This window comes from Cryptomeria japonica, chromosome 10 (assembly GCF_030272615.1).
Source record: "Cryptomeria japonica chromosome 10, Sugi_1.0, whole genome shotgun sequence".
NCBI lineage: Eukaryota > Viridiplantae > Streptophyta > Pinopsida > Cupressales > Cupressaceae > Cryptomeria > Cryptomeria japonica.
The window spans coordinates 392,068,429-392,094,593 of record NC_081414.1 but is presented as its reverse complement, the minus strand read 5'-3'; the positions used below and the strand labels follow the sequence as shown (position 1 = coordinate 392,094,593).

General features: G+C 37.5%; 1 protein-coding gene across 3 annotated transcripts in view; it reads right to left on the bottom strand.

Moving 5' to 3' along the window:
• Positions 1 to 1,685: 1,685 nt before the first annotated feature.
• Positions 1,686 to 26,165, bottom strand: part of LOC131038546 (DEAD-box ATP-dependent RNA helicase 16) — a 156,055-nt gene continuing 131,575 nt past the window's right edge. For all 3 annotated transcript variants that reach the window (XM_057971010.2, XM_057971012.2, XM_057971011.2), the window contains 5 exons: positions 3,202 to 3,348; positions 2,942 to 3,024; positions 2,798 to 2,835; positions 2,406 to 2,620; positions 1,686 to 2,199 (listed from right to left, as the gene is read on the bottom strand). In XM_057971010.2, the coding sequence (XP_057826993.2) occupies positions 2,101 to 2,199; positions 2,406 to 2,620; positions 2,798 to 2,835; positions 2,942 to 3,024; positions 3,202 to 3,348 (582 nt within the window). In that variant the 3' untranslated portion in view covers positions 1,686 to 2,100. The remainder of the gene's footprint in view (positions 2,200 to 2,405; positions 2,621 to 2,797; positions 2,836 to 2,941; positions 3,025 to 3,201; positions 3,349 to 26,165) is intronic.

Genomic DNA, 26,165 nt, shown 5'->3' with positions numbered 1-26,165 from the left:
CCCACAAGCATGGAAGGTTGACCATCCATTCCAACTCAGGGTGGCATACTTGATAAGAGCATGGAGGGTTGTCTTCCGTCACCTCTCGTGAGCTCGAAATGCTGGTTACCCTTCCTATTTGCAATCTGTGTTTCTCTAAATTCAAAATAGATTACTATGCAAATCTACTATTACATTGTTATAACAAAGAGATATGCTTAGATTACTCAGAAAGATTAGTAATTTCTGCTAGTATTCACAATGGCATGAAAACACATGCCTATAATTTAATCTATTCACTGAATTTATCTTTTCATCTATTTGCTGCTATTAAATATTTGTTTATGATCTTAATTCAGCTCTGATTCCTCAATTCCTTTCTATGCTTGTTCTTATATCACACCATCCCTTCCGACAAATAAATTTTCCTTCCCTTTATATCTTCGTGATGAGATAGTCACAATCCTTCATCCAAGCCGTTGCCCTTGCAAGGGGTACGCCTCATAGTAGTCGCTGCCTTTATGTTTATTTTAATTATTATTTCAGACCCATTGGTAATCGCTTTCCAATAGCATGTAGTTAATCTAAATCGACTTCTTTAATTAAATCACCCATATCCTTCAATTCAATTCTCTAGAATACAATTTAAGGCTGTGATCATATAGTTATAAAGGTTGCGATAGGGATTGTCATAAAGCTGCGACCTCCTTAGTCTAGTGGAAGGAAAAAGGCTGCGATCTTTTCTTTCACCAAAGGCCTGTTATCCTCAATTTGGCGGGGGCATGACAATGTAAGAACACACAACAATCATATCAAGTGGCCAACATTAATAGTGATACCTAACAAGTTGGATTAGGTTCGAACTAGCTTATATAGCTGCCTTTCATACAGATATCAAGAAAAAAAATATATGTTTGGAGTCTGTTGCTACTCACAACAAAATCATTTTGTAAACTTGGCAATATTTTTCTTGCAAAGCTCTGACTAAAAACCATGTTCTTTTAACTTTGGACACATAGGTTAGGTTAAATAAATCAGATCTCCAAGATGTAAGAACACACAGCAATCATATCATAAGCGGCCATCATAAATAGTTATACCTAACAAGTTGAGTTAGGTTCAAACTAGCTTATATAGCTGCCTTTCATACAGAGATCAAGAAAAAAAATGAGAGTCTGTTGCTACTCAAACAACAAAATCACTCTTTGTATACTTGGGATATTTTTGTTGCTTGCATGGAATAGACAATCTGGTATTTTTCAGTTAACAGCAATCATTTTCAGCCCCAATTATATCTTTAAGAGTTAAAAAATTAAACATTTTTATAATATTCTACTTCTAGTCTACTCGTGCCTAAAGTTAAATATTCATATATTATCATTTAAAGTTCAACCCACACAACTTGCACGTAACATTAAACACTACACATTTAAGAAGGAAATCTTCCAAGTTAATGCACACAAAACTCATGTGAAATGTTTTGCAATCGTTCATTTACCATTCTCCAAATCTCTGGAAACCAATATATTCATCTTACACTCATTAACCTCTATCTAGAAGAAGAAATCCCAACAAAATCAAATCCCAATGTGACTGCAATTGTAAGCAAAAACTGATGCATTCATCTAGTAAACTGATGGCTATGTCATTGCTGTAAAATGCTCAATAACCGGTAAAGAAAAATGCAATTCTATATGAAACAGAAATCAGAGAAAGAATCAACAGCCACAACGAACTCAAAAATACTAAAAAGCATAAATGTACACATTACTTAAAGACACAAGCAACTTCGGAGCTTCCATTTCAAAGTGAACCTCCATTTTGTATACATCTGTAGCCCAAAAAATCTGATAATATACAGTCCCTATTTTATACCTACAGTCACTAGACCAGGGAATCTCACAAAAAAAGTCCACTATTTTCTGTCCTGTAAGATTGGTTCCTCATGCAGACTAACAAAACTAGGGAACCTCAAAGATAATTGCATGGAAAGTAATCGATCTGCCTATAAAGTATAAAGGTAAAAACAGAAATGAATTAACAAAGCCAGTTTTAATCCTAGACATAGCATTGTAGAATTACTGAGTTGAGCCACATTCACAATCAAATGATTAACAATTTCTATTTATTCCACTTGTGCTTTTTCTTTGGTCTCTCTCTGTCATTCACTTGTTCTTTCATCCTTTTCTTTGACCGCCCCTTCCATGATCCTTTCTTTGACTAATCAAAAGAATAAACAGTACCAACATATTTAGAAAATATTGATCTCTGAAGACATTCAAAGCAATCAGGGGAGAAAAAAGCATATATCAAATACAGAAGCATAATATAAAAGAAAAAATAGCATGCTTTGGCTTTCAGAAACAGAAAATAAAAATAAAAACTTCAAGAATTCACATTAAGTCGTAGAATTGATGAGTACTCACATCAATTAAGAAGGTCTTCAAAGGATCTGCACTCCTGCCACTTCCTTTCTTAAGCCAACCGGAACTTCTATGTTTATTTTGTCCCATTGCTCCCCTAGCAAGTTTGACAACTTTGCTAGCAGCTTCTGTGGTGGGATCTACAAGATAATCTGGTATAGCACATAGGTGTGATGAAGGTTGCTTCTTGCTCAGTACTTTGTCATGTTTTAAGAGATCTGCATGCCAGGAAAGATATTCCCAGAAAGTTAATTCAAATAAAAGGATCAGATTGTAAAATTAGACAACAGCTATGAATCGGCTAACCAGGAAGCAGTTTATATCCAGAATGACTTCCAAATTAGAAAAAGAAATACAAAAGCAGAGAAATACTGCAAAGGATAACATTTCATTACCCAAATCTTTGGGATTGTCCTCAAAATGAGACTTTAACCTGACCAGCCAGAAATATATAAGAAAATGAACAAACTGATAATAAGGAAAATAGTAGATATGCACATTAACAAGCAAGACATGTAACCATTAGTTGAGGACTTTACCTCTCAGAGTTTAATAATTCATTTCGAAGCTCATTAGCCCGTGCCTCTCTCACTGCTGCTTTGGTCACACTATGAGCAACATCCTACAAAAATAACTAAACGTGAATATAACAGGCAGGTCTACATCAACCAACACTAGGCTACTATTCCAACAACCTAAAGATGAAAAAGTTTTATATTCAAAAGCATGCTTGTGATATTCATTTGTATTATTTAATAATGCAATTAAATAATCACTTCAAAGCCTTGCACCACTTTACCTGAGCTCTATACCGCAGAGATTCAACTGCATTATTTGTCAGCAAGGGAAAAGGTGCTATGAACTTAACAGACTCTATATCTTCATCCTTACCACCACTCAAAGCCATTTTAATTTCTCGGAATATACCTTCTTCTGCTGGAGAGACCTGCAGCGACAATATAAATCCATCATTTCAGAAAAGTATAGAAACATTGCATCTAAGCTAAAAATTATTAAAATCCAAACGTACAACCATCTGTACAATTGGTTATCTGGAGCAAACAGAAGGGTTGGTATGCTGGAGGGCAAGAGGAGAATATGATGTCTCTCCCTCCGATATTCTTCTCCCTGTTTCCAATCCAGCTAGATTTTGCCAGACAGATCAAGGAGGTCCTCAGGCAGCTAGGAAAATTAAAGAGGGAGGCATGTTATCGAAAACAGGTGAGGTTTAGCATCTTCTTACAATTTTCTTATCATGGCTTTACTTTGAAACAGGTTTTTCTGCAAAGAGAGCATATGTTTCCTGTCTAGACTGTTGTTTCTGGTTCCTAGCTCATTGAAAGTGGCTGCCTATATATTTCCATCACAGAAAGTCAATCACAGGTGTTTATGAGAAGAACTTATTTCCAATCAAATGCTGATTGAGGATCTGGATCAAGCCTCTCCAATACAGCAAACCACCTCAGTTCCCAGCGTACTGACCAATGGTTGGGACAGATCTTTGTATATCAGAGCTCCCAAATATGTCATGTCCCCACAATGAGACTCAGCTTTGCGCTGTGAAAAGCAAGAAATAAAAGTGTTTTTAACACTATTTATTAATAAGTAATATTAAATAATAGTATTAATATATTTAATAATAACAATAAAGATTTATTATTTGTGGCTAAGGCAACCTAAGCTAAGATTTTAATTTAAATATATTTTCTTTTCACCACTTGTGCCAACCTGTGGTATTCATATGTGATAAGCGCCTATATAAGAGCTACAAGGAGCCATTTCTCAGCATCACGGAATTAATTTTTTTGATCCCTGCTTAGGGTGTGCCTAGTCTGAGACAAAAACCTCAGCACTAGTCTTTACAGGTAGAACAAAAAATCTACCTGATCACCTGTTTGTTGATCAGAGTCAATTTATTTAACTAGGTTATTCACACATTCATCTGTCCAAGGATCGCTGGAGCTTCCCAATTGCAAGAGGATAAATTCATTGCTGATACCATCGGTTGCATCAAGGAGCATACGCGATATGGAAGGTGGCTCTATTCTGGAACGCAGCTCCTAAATCAAGCAGCCAGGACTAAATACAGTCAGCAAGCCAGATCGACTATCATCAGATCAGCATCAACTTTCAAGCCTCTAAGTGTGCCACTTCCAAGGCACACATCTAATAGCGACAAAGGCCCTGACTATGTATCCCTGCAATGAGCAACCTGACCTTTGTGAACTCACCCCGACTATGAACGCTACAGATTTACTAAAACTGGTATGGATAATTACAAGATTGGCCCGTGTTTGACCTGTTTTCTGCAACAAGTGTATTGATCTTTCTTCTGAATCAAGGGGCCTGTTTTATGATTTCTTGTATGTATTCTTGAACTGCTATTGTATGAAATGTTAAAATGTATTTCTGAACTGAGCTCTGGATCAGTGGTGTTGATTTCTTCACTGTGAACGATCTATTCTGGATTTACAGATTAATACTGAGTTGTTATATTTAAAATATTACTGTTTATTCTGAGTCATCTTTTGGATTTGCAAAGAGTTTTCTGAGCTGGTAAATTACATTTTGTATTATTTGATAATGCGATTAAAATATCTCTTCAAAGCCTCACGCCACTTTACCTGAGCTCTATACCACAGATATTCAACTGCATTTTTTGTCAGCAAGGGAAAAGGTGCTATGAACTTAACAAACCCTATATCTTCATCCTTACCACCACTCAAAACCATTTTAATTTCTCAGAATATACCACCTGCTGGAGAGACCTGCAGCGACATTATAAATCCATCATTTCAGAAAAGTACAGAAACGTTGCATCTAAGCTAAAAAATTATTAAAATTCAAACGTACAACCATCTGTACAATTGGTTATCTGGAACAAACAAAAGAGTTGGTATGCTGGAGAGCACGGGGAATATGATATCTCTCCCTCCAATATTCTTCTCCTTGTTTCCAATCCAGCTAGATTTTGCCAGACAGAACAAGGAGGTCCCCAGGCAGCTAGGAAGAGCAAAGAGGGAGGCATGGCATGGAGAACAGGTGAAGTTTAGCATCTTCTTACAATTTACTTTTCATGGCTTTACTTGATACAGGTTTTCCTGCAAAAAGAGCATATGTTTCATGTCTAGCCTGTTGTTTCTGGTTCCTAGCTCACTGAAAGTGGCTGCCTATATATTACCATCACAGAAGTCACAGGTGTTTATGAGAAGTATTTATTTCCAATATAGCAAACCACCTCAGCTCCCAATGTACTGACCAATGGTTGGAATAGATTTTGGATATCAGAGCTCCGAAATGTTGGGTAAACTTATATATATGGTAATTTTGTGCATACCTCAGCTTCTGAATATTGGACAGCCGTTTGCAGAAAATGCTGGGTGTCCTTTACATCTGTCTCCTTGTTAGTATGCTTAGCCAGTCCAAAGTTTTAAAATTCCCTCACCTATATGAATAGCTGCTGAGTTTTACCTTCGACGGTGAATGCAAAGTAGATATACATGATTTCATTTCAGAAATTTAACAGTTGGCATTGAAAAGGATAGCTCCCATCTGGCTATCTTCATGAAGGGTTGTTTGGCTTTCTCATGGACAACCTCAGAGAACACTATTCATGGAATCATGGCCAAGGTTTGGCTTCTAATAGGCAAAGTTTTGTTACTCTGTCAGTGTCCTTATAAATTCTCTTGTTTTCTAGCAGCTTTCCATCAACCCATATTTCTAACTGTTTCTTTTGGAGAATGATTTCCTAACCTTGTGCCCAAAGATTGTTGTAAGAAGCTGATTATGGTTATACTTCCTCAGTTTGTTGGATCCATGTCATCTAACAGCATGACATTACTCATTCCTGTGAGTGTTGTGCAGTTTCTTGCAGTGTTTTGTCTTCGAGCCTATAGATAATGGCTAGGTTGAACTTTCTGTCTTGTACTTGGATCAGTTCATTTCTAGACCGTACAACCACCAGCCCTTTAATGACTGTCAGGTGTGCTCCCATAACACCTGCTTTATTTTTTTGTAAATGAAGCTTTGTACTTGTTTTATCGAAATTTTACTTCAAAACTAATGTAGGCATGAGAAGAAAGAAAACACACAAGGGATAATAAATATAGGGTTAGACATCAATGGGCCATTTGAAATAAGGTAAGCTGTTCTATGGTTATACCACCACCATAGGTTTTAAGCCATGTTCCACCAAGTTTTTCAAATGGGGATGGGGGGCAGAATGACTTTTCCAAGATGCCAATTTTTTGGGGACAGCAGGAAACAACAATTAAAACAATAGGAAAATGTCAAATATTCATAAAGGCATTCGCCATATTCATATTATGAAATATTAGAGCTGAAATGAGCATTCACATGAATCGACATACAAATTGAGAACATTTCAATGTCTAATCATTTGAATTTCATCATCCATGTGCCCATACTGTTGAATGTACTACCAGAAGAAACATGGAAGCGGCTGGGGAAGCCCACCCTATGGCCACCCACATTCAACCTGGTGGGAGCGGACCAACACGGCATTAAGCCACTCGGCCTGTTGATGGCCCAGCAAGTGACAATTGGTACACAACCATTCTTGTTAGATTTCGTGGTTATTCCCTCGAAGAAGAAAGGCTATGACGCCATCCTGGGGAGAGCGTGGTTGATCAACGTGAGGGTAAACCACAACTGGAAGAAAAATACACTTTCCATGGAGAAGGGAGGGCGGAAATATACCATTGACCTACACACCCAAGATGTTGGCGAAGAGCTCACCTCTTCCGACTCAGACTCAGAGGACTCTAATAAAGGGGAAGGGGGTCCCGATGAAAGAAAGGGTAAGAACGCGATGGAGCCGAACAGTGAAGGGGTGCTCGAATTGGAGGGATGTTCTGAAGGTGAGGTATGCTCACTTAACGGGCTCTTCCACTGGCAAATGGAGGATTACGAAATGTTCCAAAGCTATAGGCTCGAAGTAGAGGAACCAGAGCAACCAACAGAGGTGTACTTGCCGGAATACAAAGAATATTGGAAGGGAGACGCCCCAAACCCTGGCGACGTAGATAATCTGAAGAGTGTTGGCAATGATTGGAACCCTGTGTGGAAGACCGCAGTCTTCAAAATCTTTATTATTCTTCTTCTTCTTATGTACGGGAAGGAGACCGTGGTCCCTGTAGAATTTGTGGTTCCAGGTCTTCGGATGGCCATGGAAAATAAACTTGCCACCAATAGGCCCAAATTGAAACCCTACCACGCGAAGCACGCAGGGGACCCGAGAGGCCGGACGGACACCCGAGAGCCCGAAGGGGGACCCGAGAGGATGGAAGGGGACCTAAGAGGCCAGGCAGGCGACTTGAGAGGCACGGGACAGAAGGAGACTTTTGGGCGAGGAAAACCGAGAAGGATGAAGGGCGATCCCAGAGACAGGGGACCCGAGCCGAAGACTCTTTAGACAATTTCAAAAAAAATTGTGAAAAAAAAACACCACCGTACGGGGCCGTACGGCAGATGACCGTACGGTTGGAAGAAAGAAAGAAAGAAACATACGGTCGTATGACAGGCGACCGTACGATCAAAAAATTATTAAAAAAAATTTTTTGAAAAAAATCGCACGGTCGTACAACAGCGACCGTACGGTCAAAAAAAAAAAGAAAAAAAGAAGAGAGAAAGAAAAAGGGAAAATGGCCACTGTACGGTGGGACCAAGGTGACACCACCGTGCGGTGGAATCACCGACGGTGACACCACCGTGCGGTGGGAGCCACCGAAGGTTGTTGCCGAGACATGAACCCACCACCGCACACCGCACGGCCCAACCACCGCACAACACTGAACACCGCCGCACAGCAAGGGATAAAGGAGGAGGAAGACGCACCGCACGGCCCGATCAACACGCACAACAAGGGTTACGCACACCAACGCGTAGCAGCCGCAAAAGGAAAAAGAAAAAAAGAGACCAAGCCCGCGCAATCCACACAGCCACGTAAGGGCAAAACGACCGCCACAGGTAGACCAAGCAGCCGCACGATTGGAGGTGCCAGTGCTGTTGTTGACTGGAGGTGTGTCCGTATGGTAAGAGGGGTGTAGGCCGCATGATCGGAGGTGCCAATGTTGTTGTTGACCGTACAGGGAGGTTGTATGGCCGGGGTGCCATCGATGACATTACAGTGCCAAAAAAAAAAAAAAAAAAAACGACGACTGCCAGATTTAAAATGATTTGCTGGAGTTTGAAGCCAGGACACTGGATATTCAGAGTGGAAAAGAAGGGTTTTTGGCATCTTAAAATATCACAGAAATGTGCTGCCCCTCGACCCCCAGTTTATTTTGAGCTACAGAAGACCACGGGAAGTGTTGTGGTTGTCCGTACGGTAAGAAAGAAGCCTGACGCTAAGCATTGGCGGGAAGCCATAAGCCATAGAGAGAGACGGATTTGGAGGTTGCGAACAAACAGAGTTTGAGGGAAGGCATTGCAGGTCCGCGCAGTTGTATGACACTAGGGAGTTATTCAGTTCAATTTTTAGCCTTTGGGGAGTGTGATGGAGGATTTGAGGTGTCTCCTAGCATTTGTGCCAACAGATTGTGGCCACCTCCAGGCATGACTGGTACGCTTTGAGGAACTCGGAGTATGTCTCGACTGGACGTGAGGTTGCCTTGGTGGATGCACAGAGGGCTCGGGAGGAGCTGACCACCAGGTTGGAGCCAATAGTCGCGTGAGACTTAGTTCAGCATACCTAGGAGTTGGATGCCGGGAGAGCAGCACGGGTGGCTATCGAGGACAAATTGGCTAGGAAGATAGTATCAATTGAGTAGCAATTGGGGGCAGCTGAGACTGAAAAACGTGTTTTGTAGACAAGTTTGGGTTAGGCACAGGAGGACTATGATGGCAAAGGAAGCAATATTGGTGAAATCCGCACTTGAGCATCGGATGGTAGCAGAAAAGGGTTTTCAGGCGAGGACGCGGGAAGTGTATAAGATCTGGGCCCGACTGGCGTCAGTAGTTCCTGCCGTTCATCTCTATTTTGTATTAAGTCGTCGGAGTCGACTTCTTTTCTTGGGGGGGATGATGTTGACGGGAATAATCATTATGTTATGTTGTTATATTATATTTATGTTGTCGTCGGTAATAATGAGTTTCGGCGGTCAGTTGGTTAGCCGACGGGTAGGTAGTTGGAGTCGCGATGGTTGTGTCGTGCCCCTTCGGCTATTATATATTGTGTACCTTTTCTTCGAAAGGATCATGATAGTCGTGTCAGATGTAATGTTATAAGCACTTATTGTACATGGACTGTGGAATTAATACGGAGGCTGGTTATTTAATATATTTCCATTATGTTCTGTGCATTTACTTTTTGCATTTAACCGTTTACCCGAGAGGGCAAACACATACAACAAAATGAAAAGGCTGAATGTTATGTACCTATGGGTATGATATTGTAGTGCATATAGGTAGACAGAAATGCTAACATGTGGCACACATCCCTTATTAGTTATATTGGGTAAAGTGGACAATTTGTGTAATTAATTTTATTGGGTGATGAGTAGGCCTACATTGGAATTAGAGATTTCAACCTCATCTTTGCCTAAATCATACCTCTAATACCACTTGATAAGATCCACAAACATAACAATGTCAATAAGATAATGTAGAAAATAGATCACACACAACACCAGATGATTGTGGGCCAAGATTCCCTAATATCCAACACATACGAAAACTAGAATTGACCCTTACGATAGGGTAGCACTATACAATACTCCTTATGGAAGAAGCCACTCACCACTATATCTCCACGACATCCCAAATACATACCATACTCTTCACATGTCCTAACAATTATATTCACCTCCTTTATAACCATCTCCTCTTAATTACATAATGGAGGGATTAAGAACCAATTAAAATGCAGGCCTACTCATTACCTAATATAATTAATTACATAAGTTGTTCACATGACTCAATGTAAGTAACTTAAGGGATGTGTGTCACATGCTAGCATCTCCATCCACCTATACACATCATAATAACATAGCCCCAAGTACATAACAATGAGAAGTTACAATTACAAAAAGACAAAATGTATACAATTAGATTTCCTACTACTATGCCTCTGCCTTAATTATTATAATCATTTTCCACATGTCCTAACAATGATATTCACCTACTTTATAATCATCTCCTCGTAATTACATAATGGAGGGATAAACCACCAATTCCAATGTGGGCCTACTCATTACCTAATATATTTAATTACATAAGTTGTTCAAATGACTCAAAGTAACTTCAGGGATGTGTGTACGTGTCAACACCTCTATCCACCTCTATATATTATAATAACATAGCCCTAGGTACATAACAATGAGAGGTTACAAATACAAAATGACAAAATTTATATAATTGGATTTGCTACTACTCTGCCTCCACCTCGTTCATGCCCAAGGCTAAATCAAGATTAGATTCTAAATCTAAGTAACTATCAATATGAGGTACTCCCTCATCAATCTATGTGGCATTTTAGTATCAACATCCTATCACGCACTTGGAATCTCTCATAAAGTCACAAGGCACTATGCATGGCCACCAACTTCTCCACTCTAGTTGAGAGGTAAGCCTATTTGTCTTGACTGGTTGAATGAAGCCATATGTGAACCAATACCTCTTGCTGCTAAAGAAACAGAAACCTATGAAAGGAGGCAAATGGTGAGCATTATCAAGTCTAGTGCATCCTTACCATGCCATGTCCACCATCCAACAAGGTCAATTTGAACTAATGTAGCACTATCTAACCTCATGTCCAATTCGCTAAATGTTGGAGTCTGAAGATTGACAAAGACCAGACATTTTGATCAAAGTTGACTCTTCCTTGCTATACATCTTTCAAAGAGCCTTCATGACCCTTTCTTTCATCTCTTCATCATAAGTAGGCACTTCCCCAAGCCTTGTTGCATACCATTTGGGATTTAGAGTGTAGGCGGCCATACGAAATGAAGTGTTTGTAATGTTCTGCTGCCACAACACAATGGGCCTAATATACTCCTCACATAATCCCAAATCAGAATCCTTGCATTGAATTGCTTGCTTCACCTACCAAAGCAAATTGTCAAACGTCTTTGTAAATCTCTCTAAGAGAAAGAGGGTCTACATCAACATATCTAATGATCCACACAACAAGTGAAATGAAGAAGCAAAAGCATCTACAAAAAAAAAAAATTCAAAAAGAATAAGACTCAAATGACAAAGAGTGTATGCTACTACAAAAATTGAAAATAATTTACAACTTACAAATATTAATAAATTGAAAACTTAGTAAGAAAATCAAAAAATTCTTACCTCGCTATGTAGCGCCAATCATCATTGAGGAACATCTATTTCACACTTTTTCCTTCAACTATGTTCACCTCCACACATCTACCCCTCTATATTAGTCATCCTTAACTATTGAGGCACTCTTGCACCTCAACCATTCTCTCTAACAAAACAAGTAGCTACCATATCTAGTTACCATGGATTTCAGGAATTTCTTGAAAATGTCTTGAAGAGAGCAAGTGAGATATGGTGATTGCAAATGAGCATGTCTATATCTCTTGCTTCTATGACCACTCTCTTCATCCAATCTATCTTTCCTATATCTTTCAATGTGTTGTTCAAACACAACATGAGCTTTAAAAGATGTGTTTCTAAATACCCTGCTCCATCATGTAAGCTAACTTAAAATGTGTTGAATCAGTCACCACTTGTGCAACATGTCTGGTCCCAATCTCCTCTATGACCTCCTTCAAAATATGAAATTGGAAGCTTGTATCCTTGCATTTCCTTGAACAATCACTAACTCTAAAAATGTAAAAGCTAACTGCATATGTGACTGATACTAATGATCGGTCAAGGTCTAATATTGGTCCACCCATTCATGATAATAGTACACCCCATCCTTAGCCAAGTGTATCTTGTGTACCTCATCACCAAATTCACCTTAGAATACTCTCTATCAAGGAGCTTGGTGTATCGTTTATGTTCTCTAGGAGGATCAAACAAGCGGCTAATGTACCTTTGAACAATTGTTTGAAATAGGAAGAATGTGCTTTATGAAATTGGATGGCATTAGCAAAGAAACATTTGGCAATTGAAAGCTGCCACTTCTCATGATTGTATATCGAACATCCCTAAAGACTAGTAGCCTTCTTTTTACCTTGGTGGAACCCTCTCCCTTTGAATCTAAACATCCATGGTTTTGATACGTAAGGATAGACTAAGTTGCATAGCATCTACCAACATGCCCTTATTTCTTGCCTCTCCCTCCATGTACAACTTAGTCACCTTGGCCTTCTCAACCAAAGTTATTTTTTTCAAAACCTTTTACCCCTATCCACCTATCCACAAAAGATGATTATAAAACCTTGAGTAGAAACGGCATAACAACTCTACTCCCTCCTAAAATTTGTTCTTATCTTTTTCTATAGCTATAGCAAATTGCACGATGGGTGTTTTAGGATTGAATGGACCCTTTGCATAAGTTTTCAATAGGATTGAATGGGTGTTATCTGAACCCTGAATGCTCGCAAAAATTCCCAAATATAGGAATAGGGTGATTATAGTAGCCAGCAAACAAAACTTAGGGAGGGATGCCTTATTAGAATAGGGGCCCTCCACACCTTCGAGAAGTAGAAGGGAACGCAAACTGGCCTTTTTTATAACATCTTGAATAAACCCTATTTGATCTATAACACTTACCTTACAACAGTAATGAGATGAAAGCACCCCCCCAACCTATGGTTGTACCCTACAATGGGAAAGAAAAATAATTCGACCTTGGGGAGCCCAACCTATGGGAGAAAGTCTTGTAAACAAATAAGGTTTTACTACAAAACAATCGACACAACCAAGACATGAAGGATAGGCTAGTTATCTAGTAGAGTTTCTACATTTACTTCTTACCAAATTGGATGCCCCTACCTCTCTATAGTGGGTTTAATGCCAAAATATGGTTGGAGATTAAGTAAAAATGAATCATTTAGTACTGCTCAATAGGATGAGAATCGACCCAAAAGATGCTTAGTCCTTTATACCTATTTCACCATTAGGAAAATCTATTACAATTTACTCCAAAGAGATAGATAATTCCAATCCTCACATTATAGCAATCCTAATTTCTATACCATCTTCATAACATAAGTGAGAGGCGCAAGTACTAGTCTTATCTAAATTAAAGTTGAGCATGAGTAGGTAGTTGTTTCAATGCAAGACAAAAATGTGCAGAATCAAACAAGCCAGTGGTGCAGGAGCGCCTAATTTGCCCTCAAGCCTCTATGAGGCTAAGTATGAAAGTTTTGTGTTTTGAAGTGTCAAAGATGTAAATAAGGTCTTTTGGGACCATTTATGATGTAATAAGGTCATTATGACCATTAGATGTTAGATCAAGTCATTATTGGGTCAAATTGTCAAAGTTACTCAAAAATTGTCAAAATTGTAAAAGTTGTCATTATATGGACAATGTGTCTCAATGAGTCACAATTGATATTTAATGTCATGTAAGGGTATTTCATACCTATTTGAACCTATTTGAATCTATTTGAATCATTATTAGGTCATGGAAGTCTTAAGTTTGGTCTACGTTCAATGTGAGCAAAACATGGTCAATTTTGACAAAGTTGTCAAAGCAACTTTTTGAGTTTGTAAACGTATTTAGGGGTGAGTTTGTTAAAAACAGTTAAGGAGGTGGTTGTAACTATTTGAGAAGGCTTGAATAAACTTTATATTCTCTTATTCTCGAGCCATGTAAGGTTGCTTGATATGCACAAAAGAAAATATAAAGAAAAGTTGTGATTCCCTGCATTTTCCTGAGATTTTCCATACGTAGCAGTCTGTTCTTGGACACTTTTCAATACCAAATCTGATTCATTTGCCTTGAAGAATCATTGGAAATGGTTTAGGAATGAATACACGTTAATCTCCTTTTTGTGGCATGTCATTTCACTGTGTTTTGAGAGAGATATAGAGAATTTAGTAAAATCTGCCTAAACCCTTACCTAGGGCAAGCCAAGAAATGCTTTTGTTTTGTTTCCATGTCAAATAAGCCACTCCAATGGGTGGAAAAGCATTGTTTATATGTACTTTAGTTGTTCTATGTTTTGCAGGGCTTCATGTTATCAAAAGCACGTGCTATTATAGGTGGAAATTCTGATTTTCAGTGTCTCAGTCCAATAAGACAGCAAGTTGCTGGTAAAGAAGATGTTCCAAGTGCAAGGGAAGGTTCATTGTGTTGAAGATTTATTGCTGCGAGAGAGATTTTTTGAAGAAGCCTTGCCAGCTGTTCTTATCCGATGTGGAGTGATTCTGTGCTGGCTGCCGTTTCTATTCCAGTATGGAGTTCGTCGGTTGCCTTTCCTCCTTGCATCGGTGGTGTAACCGACCTCTTTCTTTATGCGTGACTCTTGTCATTCCCGCGGGGAAGAGTAATGGCTAGTTCGGGAGAGTTTGTGAAGAGTCTGGTTTTTTTCGTGCGTTGATTGTTCTCTTTCTTGTTGCAGGTTATGACGGATTCCTATATAAGGTTGGTGATAAGTCAGCCGTGGGTAAAGCAAAAGGCATTCCATCATTCTTTTTTGTTTGATAATCACCCTGTGTAATGTTCGGGCTTCATATGTAATGTTCAAGTTTCTTGTGTAAGGTTTGGGCTTCTGTATAATGTTCGAGCTTTTGTTGGAGATCATTTATGCTGCGATCTTCATCATTTTTCAGTCTTCTCTCTGTGAAGGTTCAGATTACTGTGGGTTGTTATATGATAACAATCGTATTTAGTTCTTGACTTCTTATTATTGTATCAGACTTGCTATCATAATAAAAGATTCATTTTGTGTGGCTGGGTTTTTCACCCTCAAGTGGAGGGTTTTCCCAGGATAGATTCTGTGTATCTTGTTTCAGTTTTCTATATTCTGGTTCAAGTTTTAACACATTGAAGATTGTTGAGTGTTAGTGGAGTGTGTGAGGGTGTCACAAGACTGTGCTAAACATTATTCATTCTTGATCAAGCCAAAGTGTCAAAGGTTTTGTTGACTGTTCCCAAACTTGTGTATGACTGTCATAACAAGACAGTGGACTGAATTTACACATATTTTACAAAGTTAAACCGATTGATGGGTTTGGTGTTGGGGTTGAATGCTAGAGGGATAGTAGGAAGGTTCTCCATCTTCCTCAAGTGTATTTGGAGGGTTAAAAACAAGGAGTGGAGCATAGAAGTATGACTGTCCTGTGGGTGTCTTTTGTCCCTGTGAACAGTGTTTAGGACAGCAGGGGGTTATGTTGTCTTTTAGGGTGGATGGGTGGGTTGAGACAAGTGTTTTGGCCATGGAAGAGAGTCTCAATAATGTCTCCATGAAAGTCCTTGGGTAGTTGAAGAGTATTATTTAATGGTCCGATCTGATAATTGGCTTGATTGATGTGCTATTTGATCTTATTCTTCCCCGATCACTTAAGGTTCATTACATAGATCTGCATTCCATTTCATACTTGATTCCTTTATCACCGATTCTAATGATGCTAGTTGACTTGTTATATTTATTCAGATCGAATGTATAGACTATTGCTGAGTTCTTCCCTTTGATCATCTTCGATATTAAATCTGTTGGGGGGGAACGATGTTGATAGATCTCAGTAGGAAGATTCTATGAAGATGAGCATACTTAGGTGTATGGAACGCTGACCGGAATTACTTTCTGTAAAGCAGACATGTATGTCTCCTTCCTATAGATACAACGATCAATTTCATGTTAGCTCGAGAGATGATAGATGGAATATGTCGGAGTATTTCTTTGACATCTTCCCTTAGTTAATTCCTTCCCCTAATCAATAACTAATAGTTAATCTTTGATGTTTATTCAATCGATATTTAATAAATTTTAAATAGTAATATTTAATATCTTATTTAATAAATATTTAAAATTTAATATTAAATATTACTATTTAATAAATCTAGTAATATTTAATATCGTATCAATATTTAATAAATACATAATATTTAATAAATTTTAAATAATCATTTGTTGGTAAGTATTATATTCATTAATAATAATAATTGTTTCATTTAGTATATATATAACAATCAAGGAGGGTACATGACAAATAGCACGCGAAGCCAAGGCAAAATTGAGAAAGTTGAAAGCAAGGGGTTTTAAGCTAGTGTGAGACAAGTTGACTACTAACTTAGACTCCCAATTATCAATTGGAAGATGCTAGCAAGAGGTAGGAGGACTAACTGTGCAACACAAGGCAGGGGAGAGAAACGAGGAAGAAAGACAACGAGCAGGTTGACCTGAGGAGATAGTGGAACGAAGGGGAGAGAGAATGGACAAAAAAGACAAGAATTGAGGAGCTTTCAACTCCAAAGAAGACACGTGGGGGCATTGGGAAGCATGGTAAGGAAAATTGCTCGAGCCAATGGAATTATGACATTGGACCGCCAGAGGAGGGGCTCGAGGTCCGCCTCGCTTGAGAGAGAAGGAATCAGAAACATCAACACAAGGAAAACAATTAGTCCTGTTGTTTGTAACTAGGGCTATATATGGGTTCGGATTGCCTTAAGGCAAAGTCCGAACCCTTTTAGGTCTGGGCCCTATCCTAAAGGGTAACGTGACCCCAAGTCTACGCCCAGCCCTATTCTTCACGCTATCCTAAATACACACGCCACAATAATATCTATTGGCGCCAAAATTTAAAGGAGGCCGACTTGCAAATAAGAGTTAAAGGTGCATATAAATGAAAGACACTTTGCAAGTCAAACACAATCATATTTCAATTGCAAGTAAAGCGAATTAGCTCTGCCTGATAAGGTGCGAATTCACAAGGAGGAGTGCGAAATTATTCAGACTTGTGCGAAATTGTCCAAGAGGACATAGGCTGTTTTGGTACAGACTTGGAGAACTTAGAAGTGCAGATCTGCCATACAAAAGGATCAGATCTGACAAAGAAGCTAAGTATTGGACTTGTGATTTTAGAGGAGAATATATAATCTGACCTGTGGGTCTTTAATGCTGGGTTTTTCCTCCTTGGAGGTTTTCCCAGGGTATGTGTGTTTGTCTCCTGTTTACTTACTTCATTTCTGATTTTACTGAATGTTAACTTATTAAAATGCTACAAATCTAATTACAATCTAGGGCATAATCAAAGGATATAAATCTGATTAACGAACCTAGGGTATAAAATTACAAGTGCAAGGTACAGAGCACAACCTATGAGTAAAGTTTGAGGCACTTGTACTTAGAAAGGAGCCATTGAGAGGAGGTCGTTGCTGGCTAAATGCATGTGAGAGGAAGCTGGAACAATCTGGTAGCACAACAGAGTGCTCCTCATACTTGTCAGCGACTGCAATATCCACCGGAGAATAGATCGCTAGATGAAGGGATTGCCGATGGAGATGAACAATCGAGTCCAAGGAAGAGGAGGGGAGATGGCGCAAGAGATCAAAGTGAGAGGAGAAGCGTTGGGTGGATGAGTTTGCAAGTGAACGGAGGCCTACAAAATGAAGTGTGGAACCATGCAACCATGCTAACATTCCAAGCTACCTATGATGTCCCCATCTCTAACCCAAAAGTTAACAACAATAAGCAATCTTGATAGCATTTATAATTAGTTAAGAATTGGGGAACAAGTACATTGTACATAATACTTTTAGTTGCAAATTATAACAGTCTTATTCCATAAGACTTTACAATAGACCAAATAGATATGTTATCTATCAAAGGATAAAGGCTTGCAAGCATCATGTCATTATCTTTAATAAAATATCTGTATCATTAAATAATTGAAGGTTAATATAAACAATTCGAAGATAAACATGGGTTTTAGAGTTATCATGATGCTCGATCTTCTTAGGCACAAATGCCATGTTGGGAGACTAACCTATAATTGGGTGTTTGAAGCTATCATGCTGATCGTTAGACATATGGGAGTCCAATATTAAATTGAAGTCATCATTATGTACCTACAGCTGGGCGCAAGCTATAAGGAAAAACATAGATTATAACGTCGATGTTATCGCTGGTACAGACCCGAGAATTAAAGGAAGTGATGATATCGTTATTAAGATTGTGATCTCATTATCTCTAAAAGAAGTGAATATACTCTATCAAGCATTAATCGTCATCAACCAAGGAGATTAATGACAAAAGAAGCAGCAATAAGCACTTAATTGTTAAGGAGGATTAATAAAGGGATGTCACCCTTGGTGAGAAGTCGTCCCCCCTTAAAATCAACACCTTCATTCATAATGGCACATGATGTGGTATTAAAGGAAAAAGTGATTCATTTGGAAAGTCGATAGAGGGACAAAAAGAAGGGACTTTAATTGTTTCCAAAGAGGGGCAGTCTAAATCCAGCCACTAGGATGATTCCCAAGATAGGGTAAGGATCAGCATCCCATAAACTTTGAGGGCATGATCCCAAGATAGGGTAAGGGCCTGCATCCCTAAACTTTGAGGGAGCCTATTGTGTTTTGGTATCTAAGCGCTTTGGCAACATAATCATCTCCTTCTTCCTTAGGAATGGGCAGTAAAAAGGGTTGAACATTGCATTAAGAATTATGGATTAGGGATGATAGAATTAATTATCTAGTATGATAAATTGACAGTTTTATTCATTAATGATTGATAAATTATTTGAACTATGACAGCTTCAAATAGGGAACATCACGGATTTGATTTATGTTAAGAAAGAACTAAGAATAGAATTGTCTCCTAATTAATTTAGTTCAAGTCATAGGCTAAGTCACCAGGTTCGAATTCAAATTCGAAGTTCGACAACTTTGAAATTCGAATGAAGTTCGATGAGGAAAAAATTCAAAATGTATTAAATTCGAATTAAATTCATCATATGTAATTTTTTTAATTTTTTAATAAATATATGTAATATATCTATAAAATTGCCTAAATAGTTCAACATTGATAAATAGATTTGAAATCATTACAAAAAGATGACATATTTATAAAATATAACCATAGGAAACATATGCTTTTGTGATTGCAAAGATGTTCTTTTGTCAAAAATTCACTACGGATGAAATTCGAAAAGAGGCAAAAATTCGAAAAAAAAATCGTCATTAAATTCTCTTTATATAAATTTGAGTTCTAAAAAATATCAGAATAAACAATATTTAATTTATATATTTTAATTTAAATTTATCAAATTTTATATAAAAATAATTAAAAATTTGAATTAAATATTTTAAAATATTTAATTTTTAATATATTAAATGTTAAATCTGATAACTTTTATACTAAACATTAATATATTAACAACATTATTAGTTAACATTTATATTAAATTTTAATATTATTTAACATTTTATCGGGCAACACCATTACATCCGGCAACAACTTATATTAGATGTTTAATATTATTAAATGTTTAATAAAGGTTCACATTTATCGGGCAACTTTATGAAGTTTCTTTAATTTTAACATTTACCTATATCCTCTTTCTCCCGATGCGGCCATCTAAAAACCCTACCGGCAGCAAGCATCGCGTCGACCATTGACTCGTAGCCCTCGTACCTCCCAACGGCAATAGCGCACTGGTTATCTGCCGACAGCAAAAAAACACCTCTGCATGTTTCTTGTGCGAATTTTAAACGAATTTTGGCCAATCGAACTTCAACGAATTTCAACGATTTTTATTGCATGTTTTAAAGTTCAGCGAATTTCGAACTTGAAGGATGAAATTCGGCCTAACCTGGTGACTTAGGTCATAGGTGTATTAAAATAGATTAATTATTGTTAAACAGGCCTATACCTAGTAGGGTACATTACACTACCAGCATGGGAAACTTCAGAAGGAAGAGAGATGGGTGTGTGGAAATTAACAGCTGCCAATGGGGTAGATTTTGAAGGCCCTACATGAGCTGGGGAGGAGTAGATAGGACGGGGCAGAGAAGTGTATGAAGGGGAAAAGAATTTTCAGATTCAAATTGGTCAAATTAAGGACATCACCTTGTAGAAGGGCTTGATGGGTACTTGCATCCAATTTGAAGAAGAATGAATGAAAATCAGTTAAGTTATGAGAATGCGGTTTTTAAGTCTATAACAAAGATTGCAGAACTTTGATGTGGAACTGTATATCTTTGCAACTAGTTCCAAGTTTCCTTGCAACTTGCTCTGAGTCTACCTTTTGCATTCAACTGTTTTGCAAGAAGTTCAAGTTCAATTGGATTCGTGAGAAAGTCCAAGTGAATTGAACATTTAAGTTTAGATTAACCAGTTCAAATGAACAGTTTTGATGCCTTGCAAGAACATCAAGCCCAACTGGACTTGCGCAAAGAATCAAGTGACTTGAACTTTTAAGTTTATATAACCGGTTCAGATGAACAATTTGGATTCTTTGCAGGAACGTCATGCCCAGCTAGATTTGCAGGCAACAACAAGTGAGCTTAACTTTTAAGTTTCGAGAGTTGGTTCAAATGAATAGATCTAATGGTGACATCAGCATGATGTAAGCATATGATGACATCAGCATGACGCTAGCATGGGTCAATAGTCACCTGGCAAATGATGACATCAACATTGTATGGTTTGTAGACAAATGCAACTAAACCGGATTTGTATCAAATAATGCTTATTTTTGGCAAGCAAAGTAACTTCCACAAAAGGACAAAGATGATTTAATGATGTAGCTAGGTACACAATGCAAGGGTTTCCAAGTGAACCTAACTATTGAAAAATTTATAACAATCCTGTTTGGATGGATGCCAAACTTCCACAAGATGACGAATGATGATGTCAATGATGTACACAGTGCAAGATTTTTGAGAACAAGTCATAACAATTCCATTTGGATGGAAATTGGACCTCCACAAAAATGGCTATTTGTGGGATCCTATTACCAGACTGGACATGGAAAGTTTCATGCTTAAATTGGGTGTTCGCGGAAATCTTTAGAGAGCTTTTTGAAGGTTTGAGGTGATTTTCTATAGAAATTGTTCAATTGTACTCCTAGGGATTGTTGTTAAGGTGGTTGTTTGCATATTTGACATAAAATTCAAAGCAAGTTATTGCAACGAAATTGTATTGTAGGCTGTTAGATTTTGGTTGTTTGATAAGACCCCATATCTAGACTACATCAAATGGTATCAAAGCATGATTTGTACTGAGAGAAGTGCAACCATTGAAGAAGTTATAGAGGTTGGAAGCGGTCAAGGGTGTCTCAAAGGCTCTAAGGATTTGTTGCAGACATGTGAGAAGGAACCTTGCAATTGCAAAGGGCTGAGAGGTACATTAAGGTTGTGAAAAGGATAAGTACCTATTTTCCACAATAAGTGGGCAGAAAACATAGGTAATATTCAAAGTTGGATGTGCAATATTGAGAAAATGTCCTCAAGAACAATAGTCCCAGAGTGGAGGAGATGTTTGAGCAATTTCAAACAGAGATTAGGAATGAGATAGCTGGTTCAGTTGTAAGCCTAAGAAGAAATCTTAAACATGCGTGTGATGAAGAAAGTGTAGTTGACGAACGCGAAAGAGAAAATGAATGGTTGGAAGATAAAGGAGAACATTTCCCGAGACATCTTGCTAGGATCAATGAAGGTCATAAAATGGAATTCCAAATTATATGATATTGAAATGTTAATAGACTGGATTCGCAAATTAGAGAAGTATTTTGAATTTGAAAATATTTGTGACCCACAAGGAGTAAAGTTGTCACAGATGAAACTTAAGGGGCCTGCTGCACTTTAGTGGAGGGAGTTGTAAAGAGAAAGAATACCGACTGGAGAAATAATGATAACCCAGGCCAATCAAATGGTTACTAGGTTAAAGTCCAAATTTATTCTTGGAGATTATGAATTGGTGTTATTTAGAAAGCTTTAGAATCTGAAACAAAAGGACATGAGTTTAAAGGATTATATAACAGAATTCTACAAGATAGCAACAAATCTAGACATTATGAAATGGATATGGAGAGGGTAGCCAAGTATATAAATGGGTTGAGATTCAATATTTAGGATGAGATGAGTATGCTAAAAATTTCTACAGTTGACAAGACTTACCAATATTCTTTAGAAGAAAAAGAAAAGATGTCCAAATGATAGCAAAATAGTTCAAAAATAAGAGGGAAATCTTCAACTAGAAGACGACAAGCTAGTATCAACAAGGGGAAATACACCTATGAAGAAGAAGCAAGCTCTAAATTGAATAATGAATCAGGTCAAGGAACAAGAGGATGTGGCAACGGCAGCAATGGGTTCTCTAGAACATATTATAGGTAGGGAGAAGTTGGTCATAGAGCTTATGAGTGCCCACAATTACAACAAGAAAATAGTAGGAGTGTGGCTAGAAATCACACGATGATGAGGATGAAGAAAGTCTAGCATCACCAAAACAGGTGGAAGAACCCGAGGAAGGAGAATCTCTTAAGTTCAAAAGAGAGTTAGTGAAACCAACCATGGAGGAGGATGGACCATCTCAAGGAAACCTTTTTCTAACTGTATGCAAATCTAGAGGTAAGTGTTGAAAAGTAATAAAAAACATTGGTAATATTGATAACCTAGTCTTCAAGAAAATGGTAGAAAAGCTAAGTTTGAAAAAGAGTAAACAAATTTATCCATATAAGGTTACTTGGCTGCAAAAAGAACATGAATTGGTGGTGAAAGTGCAGTGTTTACTGAATTTTTTTATTGGGTCATACAAAGATGGAGTTTTATGTAATGTCATTGAATACATGTCATGTTTTGTTGGGGATACCTTGGCAGTTTGAGAGAGAGGCTATCTATGATGGTAGAAAGAATTTGTATATTATTGCAAAGGATGGACATAAATATATTTTAAGTTTATTAAAAGAAAAAGTAAAGGAAGTGAAGGACAGAATTCCTATAGTTTGTTTCAGTTCACAGAAAGAGGAGATAAGGGGGACAAAGGAGGTTGAGATCTGCCGAAAGGAAGTTCTTGAAAACAGAAATACAATCATGATAAAAGACAGCAATGTTGATTTTGTGGATCAGCTGCCTAAAGAAGTGAAGCAGGTGCAAAGAACACAAGTGATCACATCTAGGTACGTGTTGATTCCAAAGAGGAGAAGCAAAGACCACAGGTTGATAAACTAATATTTTTTCATGGAGTATATGGAATATATTTGCATAATTGTTGTGAAGGACAAAAGAGTAGGGATAACCTGCAAGGTGAAGATAGAGGACAACAAAAGGAGAAAGGAAAAGGAAGAAAGGGTGGAGTTAGAAAAATTTAACATGCAGTGAAGGAGAGAGATCAAAAGAATAAGGAAGAAGTATGGATTAAAGAGAAGCATGAGATTGCCATCCCAAGCACCTTCAAATGTTCATGAGTTTCAAACTCATGGAACATTTCACTCATCAAATGTGTCTGACGCAAGAGCATCCAAGTCTATGAGCAATCTTGCATCAATCAAAAATGTTTCAGGTTTTCTTTTCATTTTAGGTTTAGCTTTTTGTGTCTCAATTGATTTTTGGTAGTTGCTTCAAGAGATTTTTTGGATTCAAATTGGTCAAATAATGACATCACATTATACAAGGGCTTAATGGGTACATGTAGTTCCAATTTGGTGAAGAATGTATGAAAATCAGTTAAGCTATGAGAATGTGGGCTTTTAGTTTGTAAGCGAACTTGTGGAACTTTGATGTGGAATTGGGTATCTTTACAACCGTTTCTAAGTGGTTTCCTCACAACAGGTTCTAAGTCAACTTTCTACATTCAGCTGTTTTGTGGGAAGTTCAAGATCATTTGGATTTGTAGGAAAGTAAAAGTGAACTAAACTTTAACGGATTAACGGATTCAAATGAAAAATTCTGATTCCTCCTAGGAATGTCAAGCCCAACTAGATTTGCAGGCAAAATCAAGTGAACTAAACTTTTGAGTTTAGATAACCGATTTAGATGAACAGTTTCAATGCTTTGTGGGAACGTCAGGCCCAACTGGATTTGCGGGCAAAATGAAGTCAACTGAATTTTTAAGTATAGATAACCCATTCACATGAACACTTACAATGCTTTGCGAGAACGCCAGGGCCAACTGGATTTGCACACAAAATCAAGTGATCTAAACTTTTAAGTTTTGATAGTTGGTTTGAATGAATAGTTCTGATGGTGACATCAGCATGACACAAACAGATGATGTCAATGTGACATGGCATGATGCCAACATCAGGGAAAGGTCACTTGGCAAATGATGACATCAGCATGACATCAACAAATGATGATGTCAGAATTGTATGATCTGCAAACAAATGCAACTGAATTGGATGTGTATCGAATAAAATTATAAAGGTTATATTTGACAAGAAAAGGAACTTCCACAAAAGAACAAAAATGATTTAATGATGATGTCAGCTAGTTACAAAATGCAGGGTTTTCTAAGTGAGCTTGACTATTGAACAAATTATAACAATCTTGTTTGGATGGATGTCAGGCTTCCACAAGGAGACAAATGATGATGTTAGTGATGTACAAAGTGCGAGATTTTTCAAGTGAGCCTGACTTAAGAACAAGTTGTAACAATTCCATTCAGATGGACACTGGACCTCCACAAAAGTGGAAATTTGTGGGATATCGTTGGCGAACCAGACTTGTGGAGTTTCATGCTTGAACTAGATGTTTGCAGAAACCTATCAACAAACTGGACCTGCAAAATTTCCTAATTGAACTAGATTTTCTTCTTTGCACAAAAATTCAATTACTTGTAACTGTAAATTTTGCAACAATTTAACTTCATCTGAGCCTAAAGCATAAAAGAGAGTTGTGGAGTTCTTTAGAGAGCTTTTTGGAAGTTTGAGAAGGATATTTTTATTGAAATTGATGTTGAATTGTACTTCTAGGGACCTGTTGATGTGTATTTTACGCACATACGAACACAGAATAAAATACCAAAGTATTTTACTCTCTCTTGAACAAAATCACCTTGTATGCTAAGCTCACTAGAAGTTCATATGATAATTCCAAGGTTTCTACGGTCAGTTCTTGACATGTGAGTAACTCAATGGTTGATGTGAATTGCTGTTTTCACTTGGGGAGTTACGTAGTTGTTCAATATGGAGAATTTTCATTAATCAGATTTGGAATAGGAATGTTGATGACTTAGGATTTTGCAATTCAGCTCTTGATCTAATCTAACAAGGATTTCAAAAACAAAGGGGTCAAAAGGAATAGGGTTTAGGAGTTCCATTCTAAAGCCTAGAATGCAAGAAAAGGGGTGAATGATTCACTAGAATCCTACTAGGCAAAGTCTCATCATCAAATCGAACAATTTGACACAAGCTTAGTGCAATCATCTAAGGTATATCTCATATATGTTCAAATCATTAACATCAAACATTGATACCATTCAAGTTAATGCATGACAATGGGCGTATAACGATTGAAGTTAAGCACACATAAAATTCCAGTTGACCACGCAAGGCACACTTACAATCAGCAAGAGATTAGTGGTATGGACTAAATGGATTCCACACAAAAGCATTCAACAAATTTGTCATGTCCCCTCCTTGATCATTATATATCCTAAATGAAGCAATTATTATTATTAATTAATATAATAATTACCAAAGAATGATTATTTGAAATCTATTTATTTCTTAAATATTATTATTTAATTAATATTTATTAATGTTTGAAATATTCAAATAAAAATAAATTAATATTATATTATAAACACAATTTATATATTTAAAATAATAAATACATAATTTATATATTCAATGTGGACAATGACTAATAAGAATTACCCAGTCTAAATAACAATTAGTATCGACTAAGTACTATCGATGCATAATCTCAAGATA